The 13,399-nt window shown below is 54.0% G+C and overlaps 1 protein-coding gene across 1 annotated transcript; it reads left to right on the top strand.

The window, feature by feature from the left end:
- Positions 1 to 6,861: 6,861 nt before the first annotated feature.
- TRAVEDRAFT_51048 (uncharacterized protein) lies at positions 6,862 to 13,352 on the top strand (the record flags this gene model as incomplete). Its single annotated transcript, XM_008043785.1, has 11 exons — positions 6,862 to 6,918; positions 6,991 to 7,073; positions 7,131 to 7,227; positions 12,139 to 12,168; positions 12,221 to 12,499; positions 12,559 to 12,645; positions 12,859 to 12,882; positions 12,937 to 13,013; positions 13,084 to 13,101; positions 13,154 to 13,244; positions 13,308 to 13,352. 11 exons carry the CDS (start codon positions 6,862 to 6,864, stop codon positions 13,350 to 13,352), a joined length of 888 nt encoding a protein of 295 aa, XP_008041976.1.
- Positions 13,353 to 13,399: the final 47 nt, after the last annotated feature.

Here is a 13,399-nt window from a genome sequence, read left to right as displayed (position 1 = left end):
TGAGAGGCGAGCAAAGAACAGACTGGGCTTGCTATCACGAGTGGGCCTGCCTCGGCACGGTCGAGAGCGAACGAGGTCTGTGCCCCCCCATCTGTGTTGCAGGAAGCGCTAGCGGGGGCGCTGACGGCCGAAGCGACGGCTGCGGAGTAACTAAGTAGACATGAATGAGATCATGTCCGCGTTTGCCATCCTCTGACCGTACTGACCGTTCAGGAGGGGCGTTTGACATAACCGCCGGAGGCATACCCAAAGGCGGGGCGGGCAAGATCTTCGGTGCGCATGCTCGAAGAGGACGGGGCCGACGGAGCCTGAGCGGACGTCGATTGCTGCCAGACACCTGCTTGGAGGGTGTCGTATGCGGCGCCGTCATGCCAGCTCAGACCCGGACACCACGCTGGGAAGCAGGCGGTCTGCGAAACGCGAGGGTCGGCTGGGTCTCTCGGTCAGCGTTCTCGTGCCCGAACAAGAAAGACGCTTCGACGGGCCGACGCACCATTATTCTGCTCGTCCTGGAGGTACGGCGCGCCGGAAGGTTGCATACAGCGTCCGGCAGTCTCGGCGAAGAGATGTAGGGGGTCGCGTGATGTGGTGTCTTCTTCTAGCAATCGGACGGTACGCGGTTCGCAGGGGCGCTGGCCGCGCGGGGCGCACGGTAGGCGCATCCGCGTGCAGCGCGAGCACGGCCGTTGACATCCACATCGCTTCCGGGCCTGGTAGCAATGCTCACACTGTAGTCATACATGATGTTGCAAAGCCGTTAGCACCACGTTATCTCAGAGGAAGGGGGCGACGCACAGCAGCTCGACGAGCCCGTCCGTTCGTATCAGTCTTCAGGCCCTTGGCAGAGCCTGTCGTTTTCTCCTTGTCCAGAGTGATGTCACCCACGTTGGGATTCTCCACAGTCGCCGATCTGTTTCCGTCGTCTGGAGCGTCGGTAGTGGGAAAAGCTCCGGCGTACGTTGCCTAGACGCCGCTATATGATGAGACCGAGAGTAACAAGGAAATTTACGGGTTCAAAAGGGGAAACTGACCTCGGGGATGATAGTATAATCTTGTAAAGCGTCCGAAAGACCACCGTCTTGCCTCGGAGCTGTTCCGGGGTGTTGGAAATACCCGTGGACTAATGGAAGTTGACCTTTCTCGATAGCATCTGCAAATGTCGGTCAGGTAGCGGTTGGAGGGGGACGATGCCTAGAGACACTGGCCAAGCAACGCGGATTCCGACAAGATGTACACAGGTTCCTCGGATGGGCCAAGCATGGTGCAGACCGTGACAGACGTCCTGCAAGTCGTGCTGTCTGCCTCCAAGGCATGCGGGTCGTTGGAGTGCGACATGAGTCGAGCGATTTCAAGAAGTGCGTGTGGCTCCCAGCTTGCAGGTAGCGAAAGCATACTTATACTGCTTGGATGAGTACAGAAGCGCACATTAGTCCGCAGCGCGGAAAGCGCGCCTTATCTTCCATACGGTAGCGTCCGGCTTGCAGTGCTGAGTCCGTCTCAGCGACTACGGGCATCGGGACACGCGTTATAGGACAGTCCTAATCTGTCAGCACCACAGCCGCTCGGCGTTGTGATCGGACTGGACTCCGGGAGACAACACGAGTTCGGGTTCTCAAAGCTGGATGAAGGAAGGGTAAATGGAAGGCGGCCTGAAGCGCCAATCTAGACCCGGTCTCCATCCGCTCGGACGTCCGGGAGTCAATCAAACCATTAACGATCTGTCAGACTATCCACCAGGCCACAACGCCGCAGCCCCCACAGAGTGACCGTGCCCCAGGTGCACGGCTGTTTCCCGCAGCGATGGCGGCGTGTGGATGTCCGATGGACACTGCTTGCGTCAATCGTGTCTGTGAGCCGATGTGCGTCGCCGCCAGCCCCGCAGGCGATTCGTCTGAGTTCGCCCGCGCGCTCCGACCCTCGAGGCGACGCCGTCCTCGGGTACAGCGTTGTGTATTGCTGACTCAGCGGCCTGCTGCTGTTTTCTTCCCCGCATCGGCACAGCCATCGAAGCGCGTTCTGCGCGTCAGGAGTTAGGTTTTGATATATACGGAGTTGATTACGACTGCTCCAAGAGGGAGCAACTGCGGCTTGGACGTCTGACTCACCCGCACCGAAGGAAGTGTGTCAAGTTCACGGACCCGGTATGAGGTCCGAATCGGCCCTACGTAGACCTCGTATTCCGCGCATGCCTCACAATGCCTGCTGGGGAGAAGCCCCCGGCAAGCAACCAAAATCTGTTCTGTACGGAAGCGTCAGATCTCTTGGTTTCATCGTGACGGAGATCGGCGATAGCTCACATGCGTAGCAGGGCGGCGACAAGGGCAGAAGCTTCTTGGTGACCTCGTCGCTGTCCGCCCTCGACACATGTCCAACAGCGTTCAAAGGAAGGGCAATGTCAGTGCTCTGCGCGTGTAGAACACTTTCCGCTTGACTCCTATGTCGTGCCCGCCGCGTGTGTCCGACGTGATGGAGCGGCGTGTAAGCCTCTGACGTAAAGCGGATTGGGTCGGCTCTGACAACTCGTGGAACAGTAGAGCGCCTCAAGCCCTTCGTTTCACCTCGATCTACGGGGGTCGAAGTGAAGTGCGGACGAGGACATAATGATACAGTGCTCAACACGGCTTATCTAAACATCATTAATTAGCGTATTGATTCCACCGGACCTGACCGGGCATAGAACGTACCCAACGCAAAGTGCAAAGCAAACATGAGTTGCTGACGGAAGAGAAAGAGGGGAGGCACAGCCGCCTTGCAAGTGACCCGAATGGCTAAGTTTGTGTTTACCAAGCTTGGCCAGTGCGTGGCCGATGATCCTTTGCTGACAGCATACAAGTATCTGGCATCTCCGAGGCAAAAAGCCACCCTTGGAAGGCGCGTATTTCGCGCGCGCCTCACTCCACGTAAACACGTTGATATTGCTGGTGCGCGGCTCTGTGTCGGAAGCATTCTGTACATAATATGAGTGAAGATACGGGTGAGAAGATATGGCGTCGTTCAGATGCTGGAGCGTGGCTCAGCAACATGTGGTAATACAAGTACATCAGATTACCGGTGGACTGCGAGACCTACATAGATGTCAGTGGAGACGCGACTCACATTTTAATTTACGTGATGCGTAAACATAATAATAACTTGAGCTCCATGCAGCTAGCTTTGCAAGAAGTCAAGTCGACCGTGGTGGCCACAGTGGTGGTGGTACCGTGTTGCGAGCGGCTCGCATCGGCCGCGGGCGAAAATGCCAGCGAGTGCATAGGCGCTCGTTGTAAGCGCGCATTCTGCCGCCTCTGTCAGAGTACCGATTACGGTGGTCATCCTTAGTCCCCCATTGTTCTCCTTCCTGGTAGCTTAGGCCGGAAACTCCGCGCATTTTATTGCGATATCAAGGCTAATTTTTAACGTCTTAACTGCGCGAACTTCCCCTCTTCCCCTCCCACCACCATCATCTGTCATCCCACTCCGGGCGGCCACAGGCGGCCTTGAGCTCGAACCCGCTATCACTTCCATCCGCTGCCCGACTTGGCCATTCCGTCATAGCGAAGGTGTGTGCTGCTTTAAATATATCCTTGCATCCTCCTCACAGATGATCTCGCCGGTCTAGCCGCCTTCGAAACATCGTATGCCATGACACAAGCTACCAGAACTGGAATATGCTCGCTTCCTCGAGACATCATTTTGCTGATATGCCGGAACGCAGTGTCCACCAAATATTACAGCACCTTCCCGAGGAGACTGCTCTCTCTCGCGCGTAGCTGCCGCTTTCTCTCCGAGCCGGTCCTTGATGTCATCTGGAATACTCTTCCGTCCATCTGGCCTTTACTACTCCTGCTTCCTAAAGATCTCTGTGAATTTTGTCACATAGAAAGCCTCGACCCTGAAGACTCGGAAACGGAGTTTGAATATGTGCAGAGATTCAAGTATGGACGGATAAGACTTGTCAGTACTTAGCATAGTCGGTGGCACATACCTAGCTGACATCGCAGCTTGTATTCGCACCTATAGGACTTCCGCAGGGAGCCGACACCGGCCGACTTCGTCCTCTGGATCAAGTACTCCGCTCGCGTCCGGCGCATAGATTCAAACGCAATACGTATAAGCATGCGCCGCGTGCCCACGCCAACACTCACAGCTGGCGTCGTCGACAAACTACAGGCCCATTGTCCGAAACCGTTGCTGCCTAATATTCGTGTACTCGAATACTTTGAGGGCGAATTCTCAGGCGGCGACCGCGACAGTGTAGTTCTCCCCGCAAGCCTCCACTTCTCGCACAATCTGAAGGAAATGTCACTCGCCCTTGCTCTGCACCCGGACCCGAATCACCTGCGCGACCTCGTCAAGAGCTTATTCCGTCTGGCTCCGCGCATAGAGGAGTTGTCGCTTCGACGAGATGGGTCCCCTAATCGCTGTTATGCTAACTCTGCATCCCAAAATTACCGGCCGACGCTTCGTGGCATCGAGACTTGCAAGTTATCGTGCCTGACCAGCTTCATCACGGCGGGCCAAATAGTCGTCGTGTACGACGCGCTGCTCGGCCTCGGAGGGCTTCCACATCTCCGGAAACTGCATATCAACCCGCAGATTGAGCGGAGTGATAGGGCTCCACCCGTCCATGGCAGGTGTGACGCGTTCTTTGTTGCGTTGGAGGAGCAGACTGCATCGACTTTGTTTTTCTCATCACTCCAGCATCTCTCCGCACGGTAACGCTCGACTTGCGCTGGCCCAAGGACGGCACAGCTGAAGCGCTCCTTGCGGCTCTATGCGCTGCCCTAGGTGGTCTTCCATGTGGCGGCACGGTCAAGACCATCAAGATAACTATGGGATTTAGGCACGGCGTCGACGGCAACATCTATCACTCCCCGTGCTTAGCGCCGCTGCTCGAATTACACGCCCTCCAGTCGCTCAGCATCGAAGGCGGCCCGAAGGTCGTCGTGGACGACGCGATGCTCGATGCGATGTCGCGCGCGTGGCCCTCCATCAGTACCCTACAATTCGTTTGACCGGAGTCGCCCAGACTGGACTGGTGGGCCCAGGACCATGAAGACCGCGCATACACCCCACCCGGTACCGACGTTCCCGACCGGCCCCATGCGACACTCAGGCTCGCAGGCCTTGTCCCGCTCGCGCTGCGTTGCACGCACCTAGAACGATTGAAGGTCGCCATCGACATGCGCGTTGTACCAACGTTCGACGGACACAGACACCCGCCCGTCTTTATCAAGGACCCCAGGCTCGCCTTTCAGGTGAAGGTGTTGTGTACGGAGGGGTGCGTGCCCGGGGACCCGTGGGCGGTCGCCTCCTTCCTGTCGCTGGCGCTGCCATTGCTTGAGCCATTCGGCGGCACCACCCCTCGTGCGACTTGGGAAAGGACCCATCATTTATATCGGTGGCTCAGGGCGTTACGTTTCCAGGAGAGAGATTGGGCGGTTGATCATAGGAAGACTATCAAAGACCCGGCCTGTTTGTAGAGTGAGCGATACTTTGAGGCTAGTAGCGGGGTAATTAGTGTGTATAAATTTCTGATACGTGTGCGTTCCTGTAACCTAGTAGGGGGCTCACAGATATAAGCGCATCCTTGAGCACTCGTCGGTTTCCGAGATAGTACATGTTCACTTCGAGTAATGGTTGCGGGCTCTTCCGTGCCGTGCATCCTTACGACAAGTTTATGAAGCACATAACACCAATGAATATAGAAAGGTAAAACAAGAGCCAAAGATACAAAGGATACTATGGAAAATGCAGGAGATCAAGTCCTTGGCTTGGACTAGCTGCTCGCAAACCGCCGCATGCCCGTAGGACTACTGCGAGGGAAACGTAAGAGTTTTTCCAAGGAAGCTGTATACGGACAGAAATACTGACTGGGTGTGATCACATTCACGCATGCCGCCTCCTCTTGGCCGCTGCAAGCTTCACTTCAGGCCGTTCGGGTGCTTTATTTAAGACACAGGATAGGGACATCGTCCAACAGCATTATGCGGATGTCAGTCCGCTCGATCTTCGCACTTTCAAAGCCCTTTGGGCGGCGGTCCTCGCACTTGTTCCCTACTAGCCATCGGGGTCCTAACGCACTGCGCCGAGCAGGTCGTTCATCCGCCGTGTGCTGAATTTCCTGCGGCCTGAGCCTTCGGGGGTCGCATACCGGCAATACCAGTACGTTTCAGGCGACACCTCGTGCCGTTCGCGCATCCGTTCGAAAATGCTGCTCCAGGACGTCATGACTCATGGATGGTCGAGGGTGCGTATTTCGAGCTGCCACTGCTTGAGGAAATTGACCAGCAAGCTTGCGCGGCATCTGGCTGAGACAGAGGGATTCTCTGTCAGTATCATCCCGCTCAAGCCATGATCGCGATGACTCGGAGAAGCGGCATACCTTGCTAGGTAAAGCGTATTCCAGGAGGACCAGGGAAACCTCCTCGTAGAGCGACGCTAGGCCTAGGTTCTAGCGACGCCCAGGCTTTATCCGTATCGCGGCATAACAATAGCAAGAGAGCAGTCTGAGCTGCAGCGGATGTCTTAATCTGTCTTGACAATGACGTCCTACGAGTCGCTCAGTACTGCGGAGGGTGGAGTATGTGAGACGGATGCTCACCGCGGACCTCATTGTCTTCTTTCTTTCTTTGGATCCTCGTTTATTGCCCTTTAGGGCCTGGCCCTATGGTAGGCAATCCACATTGTCTTCTTAGCCACCGCACTGGTCGAGGGCATGGCTAAGTGAGCGCTAGCCACCTCCGCTGAGGATATAAGGGGGCGCCTGCGCTCCGTTTCGCCCCAGTGCCCATCTTCTCCTCCCTCCACAACCACTGCCACCGCGCCCCTTGCGCACCATCCACCAACTCACCGCCTACCTTCAAGCATATACCCGACACAATGAACCGTAACACTCTCTCGAACTTGTCGCGCGCCGACGTGCAAACCCTCGCAAAGGTAAGTCCACCCGCAGCTAGGTTGCTAAACCGTCGCGCTTGTGGCTGACTGTCGGCCCCTCTGCCCACCCAGCGAGACGGTCTGAGAGCAGTCGGGACGACCTCTGACATTATTGACCGTTTGGTGCAGCGCCACGAGCCGCGCCCGGTCCCGTAGTACGTCCATCGGCCAGTCCTGTGGGGGGTGTGGCTAAGCTGACCGTCGCGTGCTAGCATGGACTCGATTTCGCTCGCGACAGATCAGGAGACAATATCGCGAAAGATGCTCCGTCGCCAGGGGCTCGTGCCCGTGGCAAGCGCGTCTGCCCCTGTGCGTCGGAGCACACGCATAGCATCTCACGATCAAGCCTCAGTAGCCAGTACGCGCAAGTCGTACGGCGCCGGTCGGGCGAAGCGGGGCGCGGCGAGCAGCAGCGCAAAGCTACGTCCAGAAGAGGAGCCATCCTCCCTAAACGCAGGATTCGTAGCCGAGAGTGCGAGCACAGCTGGGACGAGCAGACGTCACACTGTGGGCCACCCCCCCTTAAATCTATGATCTAATCGTGATATGATTGAGATAAATGACGAAATAAAATCACCATTATTTCGAGTGGCTCATTGTAGCACTAATTCAAAAAGCTGCTTTGCCTGAGTTCAAGATGTGATCTGCCAGAGAATCCGACACATATCTGAGAGCATATGCTGATCTGTTTGTTACATAGAGCAGAATGTAATACTGTGATTGTTTCTGAACACATTTCTTTGGCATGCCTGAATACATTACGGTAAATGTAGTGATATCATTGTAATATATCTATCATTCATCTCTACCTTTTGATTGTGCTCGGATGTAGTATATATGCTGTCATTTGTTAGAGAAATGGTCTTGAACTGTTTAAAACAAAGTTATAATGGATCTTTATCTCTTATAGCAGGGGTTTGTTTTCAAAAAAAGTCTTTGTTAGCAATTGCTGTCTGCTTTGAATGCAGTTTGAATGGGATTTGTTTGGCTTTCACCTGAGTTCACTGATTATATGGAATATATTACAGAGACATCTTTATGTCCCCATTGTGGACACATTTGGTGTGAAGTCAAAGCATGGTGGCCACTTTTTGAATATAACCAAGGAATTCTCACAAAGCCAGAACAACATTTGATCATGAGTGGCCCTGGCTCCAATTTCAGTTCCTTGAAGTCCTTTGAAAATCAGCCTGTTCAGATTTTGATTCAGACTTTGCAGAAGATGTGAAACAAAACAGGATCTGATTTTAACTGGGCACACCTATTTGTAGCCGAAACAAGGGTGAATTGTTTGAGGAAGATCTCAATGAGATCACCATGATCTAATTTTGACTGCACTCTGAAAGGGAATGAAGAGCATTGTGAGCTTATTGAAACCACTTTTGAAGTAGCATCACAGAAATCATGGTGATCTTTGTATGATCAATTCACAATAAGTTCAGGGGGGTGTGGATGATCTTTGTATGATCAATTCATAATAAGTTCAGGGGGGGTGGATGATCTTTGTATGATCAACTCACAATAAGTTCAGGGGGGTGTAGATGATTTTTGTATGATCACTTCACAATAAGTTCAGGGGGGTGTGGGTGATCTTTTTATAAAAAGAATCAGTCTTTATGTACCTCTAGGATCAAGTGGCACAGCTGTCTCAAGCAACACAACTGCTTGTGACCATGACCGTCTAGGGTATATATTAGTGTTGGGCCCTGCAGGGTTGCCAAATATACCATTTTTATGCCCTTCTCATGCTTAGGGGTTATGGTGCATGTATAACTTTGGTTGTGCCTGGGCATATATATATATATATATATATAACTGCCATGACCTGAAATTTCCAGCTGTAAGTCACTAATCACAGAGGGTTGCCATAGGATTTGCTACAGATGTAGGAAAAAAATGAAATTCTGAGGGAAGGAGAATATTGATTGTGCAAATCTGAGGCCAGTATTTACAGAGGCAAGGATTTACAGGTAGCTCAGAAACACAAGGGGCATTGGCCCAAATTCCAGTCCTGAATAGGCTAGGAACAGCGCATGAACTGGTCTCCTGTTACCAGACTGGTTCAGGTCCAGAATCCCGTTTAGTAAATCTACTTATCGGATAACAAATCACATTGGAGTGGCACTTTGTTGGCCATTGCCCGGGTTCCTAGCCTGTCTCCGGTCCTGAATAGGAGATAGTGTTGTTGGCAAATCCTCGCCACCTCGCCAAGCGGCACGTGCCACCCCTGGCAAATGGGTGGCAAATGGCGAGGATTTCCGGGGGCCCTGGCAAATGCTGGCGAGTCGCCGGGCACTTGTTGGGTCCTAGACGAGGGGAGCACTGCAAACCATTGATATGTGGGTGTTCAGCCGCATGTGGTCTGCGCAAAGCCATCCAAAGAGGACGCTGTAACATCACAGCTGGTCTGGAAGAAAATAATGGACGCGGAGTGCACCGCTGCGCCTTTGAGCGCCTGATTTGGCGCTTATCCCTCGAGGTCCGCAAAGGTCCCACAGCGACTTTTACCCATTCAGCTCGTAAATTCGAGCTTTTTTAGGTGGACCCCGCCATTAGATATGCGGGACGCGCATTTTAAACCCGAAAAACGCTGCGGGAACGCGAAAATACGGTGTTTTGAGCATTTGCCACCTCTCGCCACATTTGCCACCCACTCGCCAGGGCCCCGAGAAGCCCGCCATTTGCCACTCGCCGGCGAGCGCTTCGCCGAGCATTTGCCCCCAACGCTAATAGGAGACCAGTTCCGAGCATATTCCTGGCCAATTCAGGACCGGAATACGGGCCAATGCCCCTCGTGAAAGTACAGGAACAATTGGAAAGTCCGTACGGAACCTGTCTCCAGTCCTAAACCAGGAGACCAATTCAGGTCATATTCCTAGCCTGTTCTGGACCAGAGCCACAGGTGTTTGCCCATTGTGTCTATCTGGAGCCATCTACAATGAGCAGTAGACAACAATAGCCCAGTTTTATTACATCAGGTAAGTCTGCTGTAAGTTTTTCTTTTGCCTGTTTGACCCAACAAAGTCTTACTTGTTTATGCACCCACCAGCACTTCACACCTTCCCGTTTGCACCTGCCTTGCATTATGCCTGCGAGTATGTGCCCTACACTTGCATATTCCCACCCATCTGTGCTCCATGCCCATCTCTGCCTACTCACACCTGCTTGTGCTCTGCACTTGCACGCCATGCCTGTGCACCTGCCCCACCCGTCTACTTGCCTGCCCTTGCCTGCAGCTGTGACCGCCTGCTTACCCTAGTTACATTACTGTAAACCATGTCCACATGCTTGTAATGCTTTGTAATGGTCACCATACACGTGACTTGCCTTATTCACACTTACTACTATACACCTACAATACATGCCCATATCTCTTCGACGAACCAACACCAGTACAGCATCATCCGGCATGGGGCACCGGTGATGCACTCAAGCCTCCCATAATGGCTGCTAGGACATCAGGGTTGATGGGCCGAGAGGACAAGACCCGAGAAGTGACTTGTATGGGCGGGGGATTCCGAGTATGATCCTGAGTTCCCTACAAACATGGAGGGCACAAGGAGGGGCCGAGCGAGCTTATCACTCCTGACCTTGGGGGAGGGAGTTGCGCAGATGCTACTTATTGGGCATGTTGCAACATGGGATATCAGGGCATGTGAACTTTGGGGAGGTACTCACTGTATGCAGCAGGGAGAGGACGTCGGGGACGCTATCAGGGAAGGGCTCGCTGATGCTGTCAAAGTTGCAGTCTCAGTCCCAGTCCCAATTGCAAACTTGAGTTCTGGAGGGGTAAGAGAAAGTGGATTTCCCAGAACTTGGGGCCCGCATATATACAGGAGGGCCAAAGCCATACGGGAAGGATAGAAATAAAGGATACACCCACCGCACAGGGCGCGATGGGCACAATAATTGGGGCCCCAACAGGGGCCACATTCTACAGACTGTACCGCACAGTGTGATTGGTGAGTGGGGGTGCATGCACTGCAACCCCCGACCAGCACGTCAGGCATGGCACACTGTTCCCCAAGCCCCGATGCTTGGCAGGGCTTGGTGCCCTTGGTTGGGGCTGCCTGTTGCAGCCTACTTTGCTGAACTTGCGGGTGGCTAACGGGGGTGTGCGTGAGAGTCCGGGCGGTCTTTGTGGCAGTTCGGGGCAGCTCGGGGTGCAAGTCGGGGCCGGACACCTGCATAGAGGTAGGCATCAGGGCAGTTGAGCTCGAGAGTGGTGCCCACACTGCAGCGGGCAGCAGGCATAGTGAGTGCGCATCACCAGCCCATTACATGAGTTCCATCAAACGAGGGGGGATAGACAGGCAACTGAGATGCAGGCCTAACTGTAAAGCCGTGGTACGCAGCTGCACTAGACAGACAACAGCAGAACGAGAACGAGCTTCGTTGCCATGGGGATAAGACCATGAAATGCGGGGGGCGAGTACAGCGTACGCACCTTCATTACCGTGGGGGTAAGACGAGGCAACAAAGGTGTGGGAGTCCGGAACTTATACTACTTCCAGATCCGGTGAAGCGAATAACAGAGCAAACACAACCAAATGTTCGTCCTGTCACAATGGGGACCAAACCAGCCTGTTTACACTAACTGAAAGGTTTAGGCTTGCAGGTCAGGAGTTCAATCCCAGTGAGAATCGACAATATTGCCATACATTGCGAGCTATTGCCATCGAGTGCGCTGTATTTGCACGTATTTAAATATATTCAATGTCCATTTCGGGAGCCTTTTCCATTCGTTTCACTTCGCATGTGTCCCTTCCGACTGCTTTTTCGTCAACTCAACCCCTTCCATTCCAGCTTTTTCACCGGCCATTCTGTCGACTCCCGCGATAAATTTCTGCACCTGGCACATTTCTGCCATGATGTCATCTGACTTTGCGACATTCGCTGTGATTGCTTTCGAAAACGGTCTCCCCCCACCGCGCACATCCCCCTCCACTCTTTGCTTCCTCCGCTGATGTTCTCTGCGCTGGCAGTCTCTTCTCGTCCTCTCCCCGCCCCCCGCCCCCCTCCCTCGCGACCATCCCCCTCCCTCGCAAACTGACCTACTGACTTACTGACTTACTGACCTGCTGACTTACTGACCAACTGACTGACTGACCGCTAACCTACTAACCCACTGACCACATACTAATCTACTAACTATGCCACTTAGAATCTCACATACGGGCCCGAGAATTAACCCTGCGAACTGCCTTTGACAATGTGCAGCGGGTTAGCGAGCTACTCAGGGTCCCTGAGGTGCGCAGGCTCAGTGAAGAGATCGTGATCTAGAGTTAATCCCGCCCCGAAGGATACCTTTGAGGCCTTTGTCAGCCCGCTGAAGCTCCCCATGAGCGATCATGCCAGGACTTTGGCTGAGCGATTCTGCGACCAGGTCCGATCCCTGTTCGACGAGAGAGACACGGTCAGCGAAGCTGTCCGGCGTCTCTCCCACGACGCTACGGAGGTCTGGTACGAGCTCCAAACATCTAAGGAGGATAGATGTGCAATGATCATTGAGATGGAGGCTTACCACGCTGCCCTCTACGGGCAATTCGAGACCCAAGCGGGACTTGTCTCAGATCTAGGAGTACGTATGCCGGCGGTCAACTTCATCATGAACCTGTACTCAGATTCATCCGCTTGTAGCACCTCAAGAACGAGGTTAAGGCCCGCCAGACTTTGAGGACCGAAGACCACGCTACGGAGCGTCCTCTACTATGTGCACTGTGCTTTGTATGTTTGTCATGTTGATTGGAATCGGTTCTGGCGCAATTTCTGCTCCGTGTCATGGTATTCAAGGCGATCACCGCGAGGGAGGAAGTACTGCGCCGGCTTGAATTTCAACATGCCGCATACTTGACGCCGTGGTAGTGCTTTCCGTGCGACTGCTGCGCGTTCCCATCGTCGTTCGCACATGTACTGACTGGCGTGACACGACTGCGATAGACGTGCGCGACACGTCGTAATCCGGTACGTCTATCCCCCGCTGTCGCGCCGCGCATCCCGCTGTGTCGCGCTCGACAGATTCGGCAACGCTCCCGTCCTACTGCGATCAAACGCATGCACCCTGTGCGACTCGGAGAGGCCTATCGCAAACTACGGTACGTCAGTATGGGCTTCAGCGAATGGAGAATAGGACTAACACTTGTATTTGGTCTTTGCTTCAGACAGCGCGTACGCTAGGCAGCAGTGAGTTAGTGCTATTTCGGAATACGAGCTTGCTATTCACCGCACCTTCCAGGCTCGGGACCCGGATCGCCGTCGCGGACACGCCAAGACGACGTCTGCCGCGCTGGGAGTTGTATCAAATCTGCCTTGTGCGATGCAAGACGGTGAGTAAAGCGGTCGCAGCTCGAGAGCGTTGTCGTGCTTCTCACCGTGCATGTTCCCCACAGAACGTGTACACAAGTGCACACGACGACGGGTCAAGCCTATCGTAGCCCACGAACGACTTCGCGCGTCGGCGAGACAAAGGAGACGCGAGGGG

The sequence above is a fragment of the Trametes versicolor genome (assembly GCF_000271585.1).
Source record: "Trametes versicolor FP-101664 SS1 unplaced genomic scaffold TRAVEscaffold_10, whole genome shotgun sequence".
Lineage (NCBI taxonomy): Eukaryota > Fungi > Basidiomycota > Agaricomycetes > Polyporales > Polyporaceae > Trametes > Trametes versicolor.
The sequence above is the reverse complement of the archived record's forward strand: the minus strand, read 5'-3'. Positions and strand labels throughout refer to the sequence as shown.